Below are 20,413 nucleotides of genomic sequence, written 5' to 3'. Positions count from 1 at the left end.
GTTTTTGCCTTTTTTTTAGTTTTTTCAGTTTTTTTTACTTTTTAGTTTTTTACCTTTTTTAGTTTTTTTTTAGTTTTTTAGCTTTTTTAGTTTTTTTTTCTTTTTAGTTTTTTTTGTAGTTTTTACCTTTTTTAGTTTTTTTTCTTCTTTTGTATTAGTGTGAAATAATTCAGACGTCATATGCGGACAAACACAACGTCACTCGACAGACAGACAGACAGACATAACCCACAAACAACTTATTTTTATATATATTTATTCATATTTTTTTAGTTTTCTTTTTCTCTTTTATTTTTCAGTTTTTTCCTTTTTTTTAGTTTTTTTCTTTTTTAGTTTTTAGTTTTTTTTAGTTTTTTACCTTTTTTTAGTTTTTTTTAGTTTTTTTAGTTTTTTAGCTTTTTTAGTTTTTTTATTAGTTTTTATTTTTTTTGTAGTTTTTGCCTTTTTTTATTTTTTTCAGTTTTTTTTAGTTATTAGATTTTTACCTTTTTTTAGTTTTTTTTAGTTTTTTAGCTTTTTTAGTTTTTTTTTCTTTTTAGTTTTTTTTGTAGTTTTTACCTTTTTTAGTTTTTTCTTCTTTTGTATTAGTGTGAAATAATTCAGACGTCATATGCGAACAAACATGACGTCACCTGATCCATCCACAGATCCACACACAGACAACTTATTTTTATATATATAGATATATATATTTGTGGAAAAGATAGTCCTTTCAACGTTGTTTGTTTTTATCATCGGTATCATTTTCAAGTTGTTTGGTTTGTTTTACCTTGGCGCGTTTTTTGTCACTATGAAATACATATCGCCGAACCTATGTTTTTTTAACTAAAATCTGGTAGGCATTGATGACCTTATCCAAGTCAAAATCCCAAATCCAATCATCATCGCTATTATTTTCAATTTTGATACGTTTTGATTCTCGCTGTCCAGGTTGATTTTCATCTAACTGCGTGGTTTTGCGTTTTTTAGCCGCAAGCCATTTGGTATTATCTCTTTGAGCTGCTTCCTTGGCTGTTTTTTCTGCCATTGTAGGATTTATACTAAATATGATCTTTCAATCGCCAGCCTTATATACTGATAATGACGTCATATATAAAGCCTTATTTACTTATAATGACGTCATACAAACAAAATACATACATGACGTCATAAGGCTCAATTCTTATAATGACGTCAGTCATCAAAGATACATACAACTTATTTTTATATATATAGATGTAATAAAATGACGTTTGGAGCTAGACTAGAAGATACTCGAAACTAAGTAACTGTTACATATGAGCCATTTGAACACTTCAAAACTGCTTGTTGCTTGCATTTACTGCAAATTCCTCTATTTTCCCAGAGAAATAGTAGCAACCAAAGGCAATTCATTTGAAGATTGCTGCTTGCATGATCTAATTGCACTGCCTCAATCACAATTTTCAAATGATTTAGATTGCCAATTTTAGGACTTTATTTTTTTAATTTAATCAGACATTAGAAAATATATTGCAGTAAGCTTAAGTGAAAGATTACTTTACATGTTTGACTTAAGTCTCATTTTTCCTCAGATGTCTTGTTGGGGTCTCAGTCCTCCTAATTTCACGGATTCGTGTTATGTATGCCTCAGAGCCTATTGCTAGACAAACAAGATTGGGAAGGAAAAACGATTCAAAGCTTTCTTTCCATCACTTTGAAGCAGCCACGAGGGTGAGAAACGTGAATTTTGCCTTCAAAGGTGATTTTTGAGATATGGACTGACTCATTCGTTTTACTTGGGTAAACCTACCAAAATACTGCAGTTTGATCTTGTTGAAGATTGTTGATTTGATTTCGAGGCTGTCAAAGAGATTGAAGTTTGAGATTTGGCAAAGGTAAGTAATACCAGTATTGTGATGGAGACATTTAGTATCAAACCCTGCATTTTATCTCTGGTTATCTACCTTCAATGTCCATATTTCACAATAGTATACTGTTATAGGAGTAATCAACGCGTCACAAAGACCTGTCTTAAGTCCTAATGACAAATCCTTTCTTCTCCATATGGGCAAAGGGTTATGGAAACTACAACTGGCAATGGCGAGCCGTATTTATTTCTTTTGATTGGTGATTGTCATTGGTAATTATACATCCAAAATATTGAAAATGTTCGACCCACCGCAAGCTTTGTCCGTTAAGTTTCAGTTCTGGGTTAGTTGCATCCTGCGGCTTTTATGATCAGCATATAGGCTTGATTTTAACGTCGATGTCACCGCTATAAGCTTGCTTGTCTGTCAAGAAACCTCCTACTCGTGTGCTAGAAGTTTTTCACCAGAAATAGAACTATTGCAAGGAAGGGATTGAACAATTTTGGGGACTAGGTACATCATTGAAGGACACCTGAGGACGTTTGGAAGCTTTCAGTGAGACCTTCAATAGTCATGACACGACTTGTAAATTTTGACTACGTATTATTGATATCTAAGGGTTAATTTTACAAATAAGATCAAATGATTTTGAAGTTCATTGATAGCTGGTATAGATCGTGGCTACATTTCAGATATTGCTGGAAATTTTTTCACGAAGTAAAAATTGAGTCAATCTTTTGGGGTGTGAACTGACCCTGTATACCCAAAGAACTAAGTATGACATGGCTTTATTTACCCTTTTTGGTTTTAAAATATAAATAAGGAGGTTGCTCATCACTGTAGAGAAGTTAGTGACCACCTTATCAATATCTTTCTTAAATAAATTTAAAGGGGTATTTGAGAGATCAAGTATATTGCCAGAGAGTTACGAGATGTAGGTCACACAGGTTTCAGAGACTCTGAGGAGAGGATGTTGTTGAAACAATTGGATTGAATTTTTCAGATTTGCGTATAATTTAACACGTATCTTTAATACAGAGATGACTAGGGAAGAGTTGCTGTCAAAATGATTAACATCAATTATGGGAGTATCCAACAAGGACAATTTTCCCTACCTTCTCATGAGAACTTAATCAATAAGATTAAAGGTTTTTCCATAAGAAAAGGCTTATGTAGCCTTTTGGTGTCTTCTGTGCTGGAAGGAAGTTATAGTAATAGTCATATTATTATCTCTACTAAACTAACCAAGGTGTTCTCCCCTCTTGTCTTTTTTTTCTAAGCTTGATTTTGGGTAGCTCTTTCTACAGTGATCTTCAGTTACTTATATCTGTCCCTGCTTTGTCTGTCTGACTTATTATTGTGTTGGATTTTCTTTACACATAATAAGGTAATTTCGTCGATTATCCAAGCCTTTTGTTGCCTTTTTTGGTGGTAAATTAGAAATTGTGACGCTGTTCATGACTGTAGAGGAGTTGGTGACCATTTTGTCAATGCCCTGTTTATACAGAGTTAAAGGTGTATTCTAGAGAAGATCTAATATTATACAAAAAGTTACAAGATGTAAGTCAGTTGGGTCTTAGGGTCTCTGAGGATATGGGTTTTAAAATGAATGGCTGATTTTTCTAGTTTTTAAGTGTAATTTCATGCGCATCTTAAATATTGTCATGACGTAAGAAGGGATGCTGTCAAAGTCGTCAGCAACAAGGTAAGAGTATCCAGTACTTTCGATATCCACTGCCTACTGACGAGAATTTAATAAATAATATTACGGGTTATTCCATCCGGAGAGGCTCATTTCGCCTTTTTGTTTTCTCCGTGTTAAAAAAAAGTGTTAGTAATTGTAAAATCGTTGTCTCTGTGGAATTCAGTATGGAATTCTCCCCTCTAGCTAATTTGTCCAAGGCCAAATAAACCTATAAAATCCTTATTTACAACAACAGCTGTTAAAATAATAGTACTGCAGTCTCCAGTTGAAATAGAAAGGTCTTTTTATACAACTGCGATAACTAGGCTTTTCATTTGAAGGTAAAACTTTTCAACTCAACATCTACCTTACTGGAATCCGGTCTGGAGACTTGGAAGATTGTGAAATTGAGCGATGATCCATTTATTAATGGCAATATAAGATTTTCTGACAGAGATGTTGCAGAAATAATTGATTTTTGAGCTCTACTAGATAAGGATCCCACGATATCTTATTTATATCAGTATAATTCATTGAGAAATAGATGAATTTTGCCTTGTTTTCCAGGCTTTCTAACGTTCTGGGTTCCAATAGATAAAATAGATTTCAGGGATAACACAGCCTCCTGGGTTGAAGTAATCAAAGTATTTAAAAGTTCTATATTTGCATGATTCTTCATCACGAAGTAGTTGGTTACCCCTGACGTGGTATTTTCTTTGGTTCCCTGGATGTGATAATTAGCATCTCAAGTCTATCTTCAGTTGCCCGAACTCTTTACCACTTGCTCTCTTTCTTAATCGTTTTTATTGCTTCGTTTTACTTTTACGAAGAAAGAAGTTTTCTAAGCTTATTTAAGGACGGTGGTAAGCCACTCCTCTCCGTCCCTAGCAGGGACAGCCATATAAAATATCTAAAGTATACCCTTATGGTGACCTGCACCCCCAGAAATTTATCTCATTGTTGGGAGAAGATTTGTAACTACAAGAACATATCTTTATACCGATGGAACCTGCCCGGTGCACATTAGAGAGGCTCTCCATCACCTCGCTCTGAGTTTATGTTCCCCAGAATTGGGTGTTGCAGCTCTATATATAAGCCCCCAGACACTGGGTCTTGCCTTGATCTGTGACTCCCTACCTTTAGGTAGCCTTAATATCTGCAAGAGGTTATACTGTCCGCCTACAGGTGACAAATTGAGTGGCCAGAGAAACGCCCCATTATTTATCTAATATAATTTATTTAATATTGCAGTGTATAGCTCTATTTGTAAGAACTTGGGGAGCTAGAGATACATTATAGCTTCCTTTTGTGTCAGAAAATAGAACGATTTTATCAATTTATGAATTTTTTGTGAAGGGCTTTTTTGTATTCATCAATCAATCTTTTGTTGCAGTAACTGCCATGTAAATGCCGAATTCCTGAAGTAACTGAGTTGCTTTTGTGCTGCTGAGAGAAGCTAATCATTGCTTTTATATTCTATTTGTTTCTTTTTGTTTGTTTCATTTGTTTCTTTGTGCAAGCGTCTATTTTGAAATTCCGCTCTTCCCTGTTGTATGAGTCATACGCTGATTGCAAATAACAGCTATGCGCCATTCATTTTATTTCAGTTGAGTACCTATGCCTGCGTTGTAAAGTTCTGTAAATAAATGCTTGTTAAACGAACATAACAAAATTGGTTAAACGAAAATAGCAAAATGATGGCGAGGATATTGTGAAAAGGACAAAATTATATCAAGAATATAAAGTTATAATAAAGGATATAATCAGAGGATGTATATTCAGAGAAATTGCAAAAAGTGAGCAAAGTGCCCAATATCAAATTTTTGGAACAGTGAATGAAATCGATTGAAATAGAGACTTTGCAGATTGTTTGGACCAACTCGAGCAACATTTTTTTGCAAAAGATATAACTAGAGAACAAAAGAAGAGAGTCGTTCTATTATCTTCGTGTGATGCACAGATATACGCATTGATAAAAAATCTTCTGGCACTTGAAAAGCCGTCGGAAAAAAGTTTTCTTTGACATTGTCAGGACAGTGAAATAAAATTTGTACCTGAAAAACTTGTGATTGTGGAGCACTACAATTTTCATCAAAGGTCATAAAGGAAGGGTGAATCAGTGAATACTTACCTTGTGGATTTAAAACACTTGGCTGAAACTTTTGATTTTGACGAATTCTTGAGCCAAGCATTTCAAGATCGTTTAGTGTGTGGCCTTGTATCGAGTGACATACGGAAAAGAATTTTAACTGAAAATGATCTTACCTTAAGTAGAGCAATTGAGATCACAACGAGTATGGAGGCTACAGAATTTGAAGCAATTATTATCAAGAATGGAGTTGCCTCGAAATTTCACAAATTCACCAAAGCAAATGCAATTCCTGAGAACAATGTATGCCACTAGTACGGAAAGAAACCTCACTAGCCCAGTGACCGTTATTTCCGCAAAGTGGAATACCACAAATGTAAGAAAAAATGGCATATAGCAGCAGCATGTCGATCCAAGCTTGACAGTGTTGCCAGAAAAGAAAAATATAAGTGCAAAATTTGCCATGTGGTTGAAACTGAAAAACCCGAGGAAGGGAAAACAGATTCGGCAAGTACTCTTGATCTGAAGCAGCCTACGAACGAGGATAACTGGAATATTTTCTCTATAAGTGGTAAGTCACAGGAAATTATTGTCGCACTTACAATGGGACAGTCTAAGTTTGATTTTTAACTAGATACAGGCACAGCCGTGTCGTTAATTCCAGAACAGACTTCCCGTATTTGTCTAAGTAGTGTCGAACTGAAAGAATGCGATCGGAAGCTGATTGTATATGGTGGCCATAACATCCCTATTCTCGGGGAAGTTAATGTTAAAGTGGCGTACAAATCAAAAAGTAAGATTTGGCCGTTAATTGTTGCTGCTGGAAATAGACCATCGTTGTTTGGAAGAAATTGGCCACAGGAAATCAAACATGGATTGGAATTCAGTTATCTGTTTTCCGAAAATTTGGGAAAAGTGAGGGGGGTGAAAGTGCATCTAAATCTAAAGCTGGATGTGAAGCAGAACTCTCTTAAGGCACGAGTTGTGCCATTGGCTATCCGCGAAAACTTGAATCGGAGTTAAGCCAACTTGTGAAAATTGGAGTGTTGGAAAAGGTAGATTACAGTGATTGGGCCAGTCCACTTGTACCGGTAAATAAAAATAATGGTAGTGTTAGAACTAGTAGCGACTATAAAGCTACAGTTAACCATCTCTAATCCCAAAAGAATACCCAATGCCTACGACAGAAGAAATTTTCGTGAATTTGCAAGGGGGACGAAATTTTTCTAAGTTAGACCTAAATGGTGCTTACCTACTAATTGAGCTAGATGATATGTCAAAGGACCTAGTGACTGTGAACACTCCCATAGGCCTATACCGTTACAAGTGTTTGCCTTTTGGCATTTCTGAAAATGGTGCTATTTTTCAAGAGACCATAGACAAATTTTTGTCTGGTTTGCCCACTGCTCATATAGTAAATGATTAATTGATTACCAGAAAAAATGATTCTGAGCACTTAGAGAATTTGCGTTCTGTTTTTGATAAATATCACGATTCCGGTATTTGTTTGACTCCAAATAAATGAGAATTTTTTTCTGATGTAGAATATTTTGGTTTGTGTTGTCAGCCAAGGGTATTGAACCGAATCCACAGAAAGTTGAAGCAGTTATGAATATGCCTATGCCTAGAAACAGGGATAAATTACTTTCATTCTTAGGTAGGATGAACTATTAAGAGAAATTTAAATGGTGACTTTATACTATCCATTGAATGATTTGTTAAAATCTGACGTTATGTGGTTGTGGTCAGAAAAATGCGAGTGTGCTTTTCGAAAGTTGAAAGAAAGTTTAACAGGGGAAAAGTTAATGGTACATTTTAACCCACCGTTGCCAGTAATCATAGCTACCGATGCATCACCACGGGTAATTTCCAGTGTAATATTGCACGCATATCCCGACGGGACTGAAAGACCAATTACTTATGCTTCTACATCTTTAAGAAAAGCTGAAACTCATTTCTTGCAAATTGAGTATGAGGCTCTTGGAATAGTTTTTGGTTTAGAAAAATTTCATTATTATTTGTTTGGACGGAAATAGATTTTAGACACGGATAATAAGCCGTTGACGCTGAATCTTGGGGAAAATCGGGATTGCCAGTTCTGCCAACATCAAGGTTCCGACGATGGGCAATCAGGTTATCCGCGTATACATACAAAATAAAGCTCAAACCGTCTAATTTAAACATGAATGCAGATGCCTTACCTACTTGACTTGATGCTCCTGCGAAAATGCTTCCGGCGTCGAGAGTGATGCTACATGGTGCCTCCATTGGGACCGGTCTCTTTGCAAGGATGTGGATATCCTCATGAATATTTGCCATGGCTAAGAAAGCACCTGTCGTGTCCTTCCATCTGATTGGGGGACGACCTCTTGGTCGTTTCTTGCCGTGCAACACGGGATCAAAGTCATAAATCGTTCGTGCGGGAGTGTTGGGGTGCATGAGAAGGAGATTTCCGTACCAGTGTAGTGTTTGTTGGGTGATTTGGACTGAGAAGGGCGTTTGAGCAGTTGACGCCAGGAGGTTTCGTTGCTTACAAAATCGCACCAGCGTAGTCCTTCAATGTGGCAAAGATGTTTTGTTTGGGCTATATTTACGGTGCTAAGCAAAGACCGAGTTGCTGGCAAAGTTTCGGTTCCGTAAAGAATCACGGATCCCACCGAAGCATTGTATGTGCGTATCTTGGTGCATTGGGTGACTGCTGAGGTCATGGCAATTCCGTGCAGTAGATCTTTAAACATTAATCCGTCATTTAAGAGGATAGAGCCAAGGTATTTAAATTCCTCAACAATTCCAGCAGGTTTGTCACCGACCATTAGGACTGGTGGGGGACGTGGCGAGTTAAGTGGTCCAACAAACATCACTTTTGTCTTCTGCTAATTAATCGAAGGCGCTATCTTTAAGGCTTCATCAGCAAGAATTTCTAGGACTTCTGTGAGCTTCGACGGTGAATCGGAGACAAGAGCATGGTCATCGCCATAGTCAGCGTCTGAAAGAACTCTATTCACCGTAATGCAACCCAAACTGGAGCCGGTTTATGGTGCGAGTCATAATTAAGTCGATGACACAATTAAATAGTTCTGGGGCAGCAGCACAACCCTGACGGACTCCAGTATTGATTTCGTTAATTGTGTAATCAACAAATTACACCAAGGTCATCCTGGAAGGGTTGGGAAGATGTCTTGGGCTCGTACGTATGTTAGGTGGCCGAATATCGATGATGACATTGAAAAAAAAGTTTGAGGTTGTAGTTCATGTCAGCTACAACAGAGTAGCCCTGCTACATTTAACTCACCTTGGCCCAAAGCAACTCAAGGGTAGGAACGAATACATATTGATTCTGTTGGTCTGTTTTAAGGGAAAATTTTCATGATTGTCACGGATACATTTTCAAAATTGATCGAGGTAGTACTTATAAATTCAATGTCTAGCACCACGAATGATAAAGTTTTAGTTTCCATTTTTTCACGAAACGGTTCTGTTTTTCTTGTTACACCCATAAGAGAACTAGCATAAAATGGTTAATATATCTTTTAAGAATCTACAAGGTGTGTGTTTATCCTCATTTCCCACTCTTCATTACTATCACAGTTACCAAGCGATGCAAATAAATTAGGCGACTTGCTGAATGGTTTGACCTGCATAAATTGCTAAAAAGAGTGCAAAACCAAAAACGGTGGTTCAAGACCATTTTTTTGACAATCAAAGCTTAACGCAATCGCTATATTGGTCGGAAGTACAAAGGCAAATAATTATGCAGAAAACGAGAAATATTATTTTTTTATAGTTGGTGAACAGCTTTTTTTTTCTTATGGCGGGCTGGTTTTTATAACTTAGTACTTTTTATCAATGTTTTTTACCAATTTTATTTCAACATATTTATTCTTAATTAAACCCTCGCAAGATTTTACATTAAATTTATGACCATTTCCACTACCTCTCTTCGATACATGATTCTCGAGGTTTCTTTTAAATTGTGGGTGTTTCTTTGTTCACAAGTTTATCAAAGCAAGCTATTATGCACCCCCCTAAAGAAAATCTGGATCTAACCATGCATTTTTGTCTGTCTATGTGTGTCGGTATGTTTGATAAAACCGAGGCAGATGCAGCAAATACTTGGATTACTTAAAATATCCTTAGCGTGTTTTCTTAGTATCATTCTTGCAAAGGAGGAAAGCAAAACCAAAGAGATAAAAAACAGCAGGGGCACACAAACTAGAATAAAGACGGCTTAGTCCTTTTCGGTTATACCGACAACGATTTGGTGAGATTTTTCCGTAACCAGCCCGCATACTTTTAAGACTGCTGGACGTAAGAGTGGAACAAGTAGACAAAAGTGACATGGAAAAAGAAAGAACCAACCATTTAATACTTGCTAAACATGGTATAGTTGAAGAACGCAACCAAAGAGGTGATGCTGGTTGATGACACCCAAAACACAAAAACTCACATTTGGAGGCATTAACTGAAAGGCCTGTTATGGATACTGCGGCTGAAAGCCCGTCAAAGTTGGTAATTAGACTATGTTTTGTCTGGGTAAGAAGCAGAACATCATCAGCATATGCAACATGACTAATGCCTAAATTATCATTGTAAGAAATTGACGGTTACTTTTCAAACAAAACAAGACACTGTGATAGGACGGTAATTAGACCAGGAACTAGGGTCCTTACCCCTCTTGACTATGGGAGATATACTACCGGACAAAAAACTGTCTGACACAACGGACTGTGCCAAACACATCTGAAACAATAACTGCAAATGCTTCAGCAGTACAGGATAGTCTTAAGCAAAAAACTTGAAGCAAAGACCATCACTATCAAGAGACTCAGACTTATTCACTTGCTTAAGAGCTCGGAGTATAACACCAGATTCCATCGATAAAATTTGAGATTGGTTGATACGAATTGGGAGGATTGACTTGACAAGCTTTGTAAAATGATTTTGCAGGTTAATATTAAATGAAAGTAAAATATTTTTATAATGAGAAACGAAGTCACATAGCCGAAGAGACGAATTAATTGGAGGTGAACATTTTACACTGTTTATATCACGATCCAAAGATTTCTTGTCACAAGGATTATCCCAAGCATTCAGTCTCGCTCTACGCAGGGAATATTTGTACTCTTGTTTAGTTTTCTGTTTTATTAGATGTACTGAGCATGAAGGAGGACGATCAAAGGCTAATCACATACGGAGCCAGAACTTAGATTTTTGTTTAGCCATCTTCACGTTAGGATCAACTTTCCAAAAGAGATTGCGAGTACCCGTTCGCACACGCTCAGAGGGGACAGCTGTTTTAGCGGCAGATTTTAGACTAAAAACTATTTGCTGATAATACAAGTTGATATCTATCCGAGTTGAAGTTGTATATACAGATGTTTGCAATAAGTGGAAAGTCACTTCAATAAATGATAACAACTGGGACAATGTCAAAACATAAAGTGGAACATTGGAATTTTCCCAATTTAACTTTCAGAACCACTTAGGAGAGTTACGTTGCACAGAGCTCGCCATGGAGCAAGATAGTTGGCACTTGATTGGTAAATGATTGTCATCGATTTTGTAGTCATCCACGTGAACTATTGATGAAAGTAGAGATGAATCTGACAAAATAACATGATCGAGGTTGGAAGTAAGACCACCACGATTGTGAATGTAAGTAAATAGAATGTCTTCATTAGGTCGCTAAGTAGTGTTCGTAGGCGATTACATGCTTGTGGAAAACTCGACAATGACTGCACAGTCTATTTATTACAGAGGAAGTAAATGTTTATTAATGCGATATTACCACATTTTATCGCTAAGATGTTAGCGTCACTTTGCAACAATATTGGCTGAGTCTTATATCTGAAATAGATGGCCAGACCTCCTAATGGTCTACCACGGGTTTTCTTGGTGGCTCTCAATAAGGTATAATGGGTCCGAGAACGCTTTAGGCTATCAACATTCACTTTAGAGAGAATGTGCTCCTGTAAAAATACAATATCATTTTCCAGCAGCTCACTAATCAGTAGATCCTTGTCTTTTGTACCATCAATATTAAGGGACACAAAGCTAAACGGAGTTTGAGCATTCATTTATTAGAATTGTTTAGAGCCGATCGGAGAACTTTACATTTCAGACTAAAACTTACGTATTCCATAGTGCAATTTGCACATTTTTGCGTGGCCTGGCAAGGGTTTTCCTTGGAATTCACATGAGGGCCAGAACATATGGAACGCTTGGGATGTGCTGTTGAGCGGGGACAAGCTCCAAAAATACGCAATAGCATATTGAGCATATTCATGCATATGACGGGGACTGCCACCATATGACGAAGGTAAAATTGTTAATCTTCCAACGTTAGTGGTATTATTATCATTTACAACTGCATCTCGTAAATGAGTATATTTTTCAGAGCTGAGCTTGGTTTGATTCAGATGGATAAATAGCAAATACTCTGATTCAATCTTTGCATACATATCAACGATGTATTGGAGAAACAATTGACGGCATTTTAAAATATAATTATCTTCATTGTGACGAATTATTAGTCTATAGGAATAATAATTCAATGCGCTGCAATTCTTATCCGTTTGTTTGTCGGCTCCATCCCACAAAATTATAGGATATTGTAGGGCATCGTTGCATTGATGAGTTTCAGCAATTCGTAACAACTGCGTGTTTCGCTTATGAAGAATAATATCTCGAGGTAAAAACTGATCACCGACCATAACGATTGCCACTTCGTCGATATTTGGAGAATTGTATCTACGCAAATGTTTGTCAGTAGGCGTTTTGTCAGTGGAAATAACAATTTTATGCGTTTCAGTAAACATCAAATCGATTGATGTTTTTTAACAGATGCACTAAATCATTTGTTTTGTGGAAAAGATGTTGCAATTGGAAAATGAAAGTCCTTTCAACGTCGGGAGAAATTTCGCAACGTGCATTCAATTCAGAATTGCTATTACTGATGAAGTAGAGTTGTAAAAATTTATTATTCTCACCTGATAATGGTAGAAGGGACCCTGTTTTATGATAAGTTTGCCTTTTTACTTTGAAAGTAGGCATAAATTGATCTTGATTTTCGATTTGGGCACCAAACCACGTCATTTCGAAACATGAGTTATATTTTCTGATGTTTCATATAAGAAAAAAAGCTTAGATTCTGACGTAGTTCCAGTAAGCAAAGTCTTCAATGGCTCTGGTTCTGCAGCCAGTTGAGGGAGTTTAACTTTTTCTGAGGCGCAACACAATCCCATTGTTTCACCATTAAATTTCAAGGCCTTGCAATAGGGGCAAATTTTAGACATAGTCCCGAATTGACTACATCAACTCATGATATAATCATCGTTTGGGCTGTACCTTGATGTCAGGCAATAATTTTCACGTTGCTCTTGTAATTCCTCGGCACGCTTTCTTTTGGCAGTATCTCTTTGAGCCTCAAGCCTGTTTTTACGTTGCTCTGGTAGTTCCTCGACACGCCTTCGTTGACGTAAATTGCATATTCCTAATCTGGCCCTTTCTCTTCGAACCGCAAGCCTGGTTTTACTTTTTGGTAACATTTTTTCTTTTGACATTAATTGACGCTTCGAAAAATCTTCAAAAGCCTAGAGTGCTAAAGCTCAACAATTTCTAATAAACCTCAAATTTTTGGGTATCTGTTTTAAGGTTTTCTAATTACTTTAATCTATTGTCAAAATATATTGAAATATTTTTGCAATTCCCAGTTTTTTGTATTTTAAATAATTTAATAAAATTGAAAGAGCCTCATTATTCAAAAGTTTTTTCATTTTTTATTTTGTTTCTTTTTTAGTTTTTTATTTTTTGATTTTTTTTTTCTTAGGTTTTAATTTTTCCTTTTTCTTTAGTTTTGTGTTTTTTATTTTTTTATTCTTTTTTTATTTCTCAGTTTTTTTTTACTTTTTTAGTTTTTTAATTTTTTAGTTTTTTCTTTTTAGATTTTTCAGTTTTTAGTCTTAGTTTTTCTTGTTTTAGTTTTGTTATCTTTTTGCTTTTTTCTTTTTTTAAGATTTTGATGTTTTTTCAGTTTTTCCGTTATTTTGGTATTTATTTTTTATTTTTTTAGTAATTCCTTTTTTCATTTGTACTTTTTAGTTTTTTCTTCTTTTTTTAGTTTTTTAGTTATTTTTTATCCTTTTATTTTTTATCCTTTTTTTCTTTTTTTTAGCTTTTTACCTTTGAAATTTTTTTCATCTTTTTTAGTTTTCTTTTTCTTCTTTATTTTTTACTTTTTTCTCCTTTCTTGTTTTTTTTTTAGTTTTTTTTTCTTTTTTTGTTTTTTCTTTTTTTTAGTTTTTACCTTATTTTATTTTTTTTTTCTTTTTAGGTTTTTTCTTTATTTAGTTTTTTCTTTTTCTTTTTTTTAGTTTTTTCTTTTTTTTTTCAGTTTTATAGCTTTATATATATATATATATATATATATATATATATATATATATATATATATATATATATATATATATATATATATATATATATATATATATATATATATATATATATATATATATATATATATATATATATATACCCGTAATATATATATATATATATATATATATATATATATATATATATATATATATATATATATATATATCTATATATATAAAAATAAGTTGTCTGTGGATGGATGGATGGATGGATGTGTGGATGGATGTGTCAGGTGACGTCACCTGAAAAAACTGGATTAGGTGACGTCAAAACTGAAAAAACTAAAAAAAGGCAAAAACTACAAAAAAAACTAAAAACTAATAAAAAAAATAAAAAAGCTAAAAAACTAAAAAAACTATAAAGGTAAAAACCAATAAAAAACTAAAAAAAAAACTGAAAAAACTAAAAAAAGGCAAAAACTACAAAAAAAAACTAAAAACTAATAAAAAAAGTAAAAAAGCTAAAAAACTAAAAAAACTAAAAAAACTAAAAAAAGGTAAAAAACTAAAAAAAATAAAAAATAAAAAAAAACTAAAAAAAAGGAAAAAACTGAAAAATAAGCTAAAATAAAGGTAAAAACCAATAAAAAACTAAAAAAAAAAGGAAAAAACTAATAAATGACGACACTCAAAGAGAAAGCGACCAGGACAAAAAACTAAAAAAAAAGGCAAAAACTACAAAAAAACTAAAAACTAATAAAAAAAATAAAAAAGCTAAAAAACTAAAAAAACTAAAAAAAGGTAAAAAACTAAAAAAACTAAAAACTAAAAAAAAACTAAAAAAGGTAAAAACTAAAAGAACTAAAAAAGAAAAAAATAAATGACGACACTCAAAGAGAAAGCGACCAGGACAAAAGGAATGTTCGATTAGCAATCAACAAAGCACCGGGACACAGGGAGTATAAATGACGACCAGGACACAAGTAAAAAAAAAAATTAACAAAACTAAAAAGAAGGTAAAAACTACAAAAAAACTAAAAAGAAAAAAAAACTAAAAACTAATAAAAAAACTAAAAAATCTAAAAATCTAAATAAACTAAAAAAGAAAAAAAAAGGAAAAAAATAAAGGAGAAAAACAAAACTAAAAAACGAATGTATATACAGACCGGTACACCGGGATACAAATGACGACCGGGACACAGGGAATATAAATAACGACCGGGACACAGGGACACAACTACAACGGGGACACCGGGGGAAACAGGGGGATATAAATGACGACCGGGACAAAAAAACTAAAAAGAAATAAAAACTAAAAACTAATAAAAAAAACTAAAAAATCTAAAAATCTAAATAAGCTAAAAAAGAAAAAAAAAGGAAAAAAATAAAGGAGAAAAACAAAACTAAAAAACGAATGTATATACAGACCGGGACACCGGGATACAAATGATGACCGGGACCCGGGACACAGGGAATATAAATGACGACCGGGACACAGGGACACAACTACAACGGGGACACCGGGGGAAACAGGGGGATAACCTGACAATCTATTTATATGCAAAGACAATGGGACAGCAAAGAATGTTGTATATTCGCAAGTTTTACGTAGTTAAAACCATATATATATATATATATCTATATTCACAGGTGGGACATAGGGACACAACTACAATGGCGCGTAACTATTATGGCGCGTAACGACTTACGCGCGCGGGGGGGCTTGGGGGGGGCGCGAAGCGCCCCCACCAACTAGGTGTTGGGGTGGCGCGAAGCGCCACCCCAACAGCTAGTATATATATATATATATATATATATATATATATATATATTAAAAATATATATATATATATATTAAAAAGGGAGTTATGCACAACTAATGTTTATGAAAAGGTAAATATAGAGGATGAGAATTTAATTGAAAAGACTGAAGAAATACTTTTTAAAAATTTTAATATTAAAATAAATGACAATGATAAAAAGCTCCCTTTCCTATATTGGACTGTAAAATTTCATAAGAATCCCCCTAAACCACGGTTTATTGCTGGAGCAGCTAAATGTCCAACCCGCATTGCTTCTACTGACCTCTTTTTAATTTTAAAGGAAGTTATAAATAAACTTAAAACCTATTGTTCTGGTATTAAAAAATTTTCGAATTTTAATCCATATTGGAGTGTTAATAATTCACTGCAGGTGATAGATTCTTTAACAATGGTTTCAGCTAAAAGAATTGAGTCTTTCGATTTTGCGACAATGTATACTAATTTATCACTCAATTTAGTGTTTGATAATTTAAAAACTGTTATAAAGAAATCTTTCCTCTTATCTAGTAAAAGGTTCTTGAAAATAGACAGTTATAATAAAAAAGCCATATGGACAAACTGCTTTAATACTACAGTTAACTTGAGATGTTACAGCTTGGATATGATTTTTGAGTTATTGGAATTTGTTTTATACAATACTTATATAAGATTTGGGGGTGATTTGTACAAGCAAATTATGGGAATTCCCATGGGGGGGAATGCCAGCCCATTTATAGCTGACTTGTTTTTAAGTCAACTAGAATATAAATATATGATGGATAAGAATAATCCAATTAATTTAAAACATGCTTTGTCAAATAATAAAAGATATTTAGATGATATTTTGGTCTTAAATTGTAAGGATTTCATTGATATTTCTAAAAATATATATCCATCAGAGCTTATTCTTGAGCCTAGTCATGACGCTGGTCATGAAGATCATTTCTTAGATTTAAATATTAATATTTGTGATAATAATAAATTAAGTTTTAAAATGTATAATAAAACGGATTATTTTGATTTTGAAGTGATTAGTTTCCCATTCCCTGAAAGTAATATACACTCAAATATCACATATTCAGCGTTTTTCTCACAGTTACTTCGTTATGCAAGGATTTGTAGTAATTATATTGATTTTGAAAATAGATGTAAAATCTTAAGCCAAAAATTGATATCAAGAGGTTTTTCTGCAAATATATTAACTTGGCAATTTAAAAAATTTAGTTTTCATTATAACGAACTTTTAAAAAAATATCAAAAGAATTATCTAGAAATACTTAAAGAAATTTTTAACTAATTTCAGAGGTTCGAGAAATGTTGTCACAGCGCCATTTATTTTGAATTGTGTCTCTATTTGAGCGGAATTTTTAAAAAATTAGCCACATGGTAAAGATGAATTATATAATTGTTTAGTTCATTCAGGTTTTTTGCAATGTGTTAATATTTGTGATTTGGTAAATTTTATAATATATAGTTTACCTATTATTGCTAAAGGTAGGGATATATTAACAGGATAAGCTTGTTTTGGTTTTACTTGGTTGTTTTACATTTGCTGTTTTTTTTTTTCATAGGCATGTATTTTGGGGGTGATACCTGACGCGGGGATGCCATGGATATTCTGTGGTAGCCACAACACTGTGCTGGGTAGAGAATTTAGAGTGGCGAAACCCTATATAGGCCAGTGTATTCTCCTGATGAGCCCTTATGTTGGGTGTTGCCTCTGAATTATTTGTCTATATTATTTTTTCTATTGTTTGGTAAATGACGACTTATACTTATTGACGACATGACTGCCTGTCCATGGATTATTCTTTATGGTTGATTGTGTGTGGCTATGCTGTTTGACCTATGTGATTGTATGGATGAGTAGGGTTAAGGCCTCATTCAAGTGCTGGTCTATATTAATCACTAATTTAGGAAAACAGTCTTCCTTTTCTCCTTCTGTCTTTTTTTTTTTTTTTTTTTTTTTTTTTTTTTTTTTTTTTTTTTTTTTTTTTTTTTTGTGTTTGTGCTGTAGCATTGGTGATTTCTCTTTTCATGATATATATATATATATATATATATATATATATATATATATATGTTTTTTTTTTTCTTTTTCTCTCTTTTAGTTTTTTCTAGTTTTTTAGCTTTTTAGTTTTCTTAGGTTTTATTTTCTTTTTAGTTCTTTAGCTTTTTTATTTTTTTATTTTTTAAAGGTTTTCTCTTTTTCGGTTTTTCTTTTTTTATTTTTTTATTTTTAGTTTTTTTTAGTTTTATATATATATATATATATATATATTATATATATATATATATATATATATATATATCTATATATATAAAAATAAGTTGTCTGTGGATCTGTGGATCGTGGATCAGGTGACGTCATGTTTGTCCGCATATGACGTCTGAATTATTTCACACTAATACAAAAGAAGAAAAAAACTAAAAAAGGTAAAAACTACAAAAAAAACTAAAAAGAAAAAAAAACTAAAAAAGCTAAAAAACTAAAAAAAACTAAAAAAAGGTAAAAATCTAATAACTAAAAAAAAACTGAAAAAAATAAAAAAAGGCAAAAACTACAAAAAAAATAAAAACTAATAAAAAAACTAAAAAAGCTAAAAAACTAAAAAAACTAAAAAAAACTAAAAAAAGGTAAAAAACTAAAAAAAACTAAAAACTAAAAAAGAAAAAACTAAAAAAAAGGAAAAAACTGAAAAATAAAAGAGAAAAAGAAAACTAAAAAAAATAAGTTGTCTGTGGATCTTTGGATCTGTGGATCTGTGGATCAGGTGTGACGTCGTGTTTGTCTAAAAAAGCTAAAAAAATAAAAAACTATAAAAAACTAAAAAAAAACTAAAAACTAAAAAAGAAAAAAAATAAAAAAAAAGGAAAAAACTGAAAAATAAAAGAGAAAAAGAAAACTTAAAAAAATATGAATAAATATATATAAAAATAAGTTGTTTGTGGGTTATGTTTGTCTGTCTGTCTGTCGAGTGACGTCTTGTTTGTCCGCATATGACGTCTGAATTATTTAACACTAATACAAAAGAAGAAAAAAAAACTAAAAAAGGTAAAAACTACAAAAAAAACTAAAAAGAAAAAAAACTAAAAAAGCTAAAAAACTAAAAAAAACTAAAAAAAGGTAAAAAACTAAAAACTAAAAAAAACTGAAAAAACTAAAAAAAGGCAAAAACTAAAAAAAAACTAAAAACTAATAAAAAAAACTAAAAAAGCTAAAAAACTAAAAAAACTAAAAAAACTAAAAAAAGGTAAAAAACAAAAAAAAACTAAAAACTAAAAAAGAAAAAACTAAAAAAAGGAAAAAACTGAAAAATAAGAGAAAAAGAAAACTAAAAAAATATTAATAAATATAAAAAATATAAATATAAATATAATATAAATTAGCAATCAACAAAGCACCGAGACACAAATGACGACCGGGACACAGGGAGTATAAATGACGACCAGGACATAAGTAAAAAAAAAACTAAAAAAACTAAAAAAATGGTAAAAACTACAAAAAAACTAAAAACTAATAAAAAAACTAAAAAATCTAAATAAACTAAAAAAGAAAAAAAAGAAAAAAGGAAAAAAATAAAGGAGAAAAACAAAACTAAAAAACGAATGTATATGCAGACCGGGACACCGGGATACAAATGACGACCGGGACACAGGGAATATAAATGACGACCGGGACATAGGGACACAACTACAATGGGGACGCCGGGGGGCACAGGGGGATATAAATGACGACCGGGACACCGGGACACAAGGAATATAAATGACGCCCGGGACACTCAAAGAGAAATCACAGACTGGAACACCGGGACACAAATGACGACCGGGACACAGGGAATATAAATGACGACCGGGACACAGGGACATAACTACAAAGGGGACGCCGGGGTGCACAGGGGGATATATAAATGACGATGGCGACTCAGGGAATGGTCGATTAGCAATCACCATCAACAAAGCTCAAGGGCAATCATTAGAATCATGAGGTATAGATCTGAATACAGATTGTTTTCCCATGGACCATTATATGTTGCATGTTCAAGAGTCGGTAAACCTGACAATCTATTTATGTGCACAGACAATGGGACAGCAAAGAATGTTTTATATTCGCAAGTTTTACGTAGTTAAAAACATATATATATATATATATATATATAATATATATATATATATATATATATATATATATATATATATATATATATATATATATATATATATATATATATATATATATAAATCTATCTATATTCACAGGTGGGACATAGGGACACAACTACAATGGCGCGTAACTAATATGGCGCGTAACGACTTAAGCACGCGGGGGGGCTTGGGGGGGGGGCGCGAAGCGCCCCCACCAACTAGGTGTTGGGGTGGCGCGAAGCGCCACCCCAACAGCTAGTATATATAAATATATATATATATATATATATATATATATATATATATATATATATATATATATATATATATATATATATATATTTATATATATATATATATATATATATATATTATATATAATATATATATATATATATATATATATATATATATATATTATTAGCTAGGTGCCCCCCCAAGCCTCTCCGCACCCGTAAGTCGTTACGCGCCATATTAGTTACGCG

The 20,413-nt window shown here is 33.0% G+C and overlaps 1 protein-coding gene across 1 annotated transcript in view; it reads left to right on the top strand.

The window, feature by feature from the left end:
• The first annotated feature begins 12,475 nt into the window (after positions 1-12,475).
• The window catches only part of LOC136033427 (uncharacterized), a 12,868-nt gene continuing 4,930 nt past the window's right edge, over positions 12,476-20,413 (top strand). The window contains exon 1 of the mRNA XM_065714177.1: positions 12,476-12,562. Coding sequence (XP_065570249.1) covers positions 12,476-12,562 — 87 coding nt within the window. The remainder of the gene's footprint in view (positions 12,563-20,413) is intronic.

The sequence above is a fragment of the Artemia franciscana genome, chromosome 12 (assembly GCF_032884065.1).
Source record: "Artemia franciscana chromosome 12, ASM3288406v1, whole genome shotgun sequence".
Classification (NCBI taxonomy): domain Eukaryota; kingdom Metazoa; phylum Arthropoda; class Branchiopoda; order Anostraca; family Artemiidae; genus Artemia; species Artemia franciscana.
This window is presented reverse-complemented; position numbering and strand designations above follow the sequence as displayed.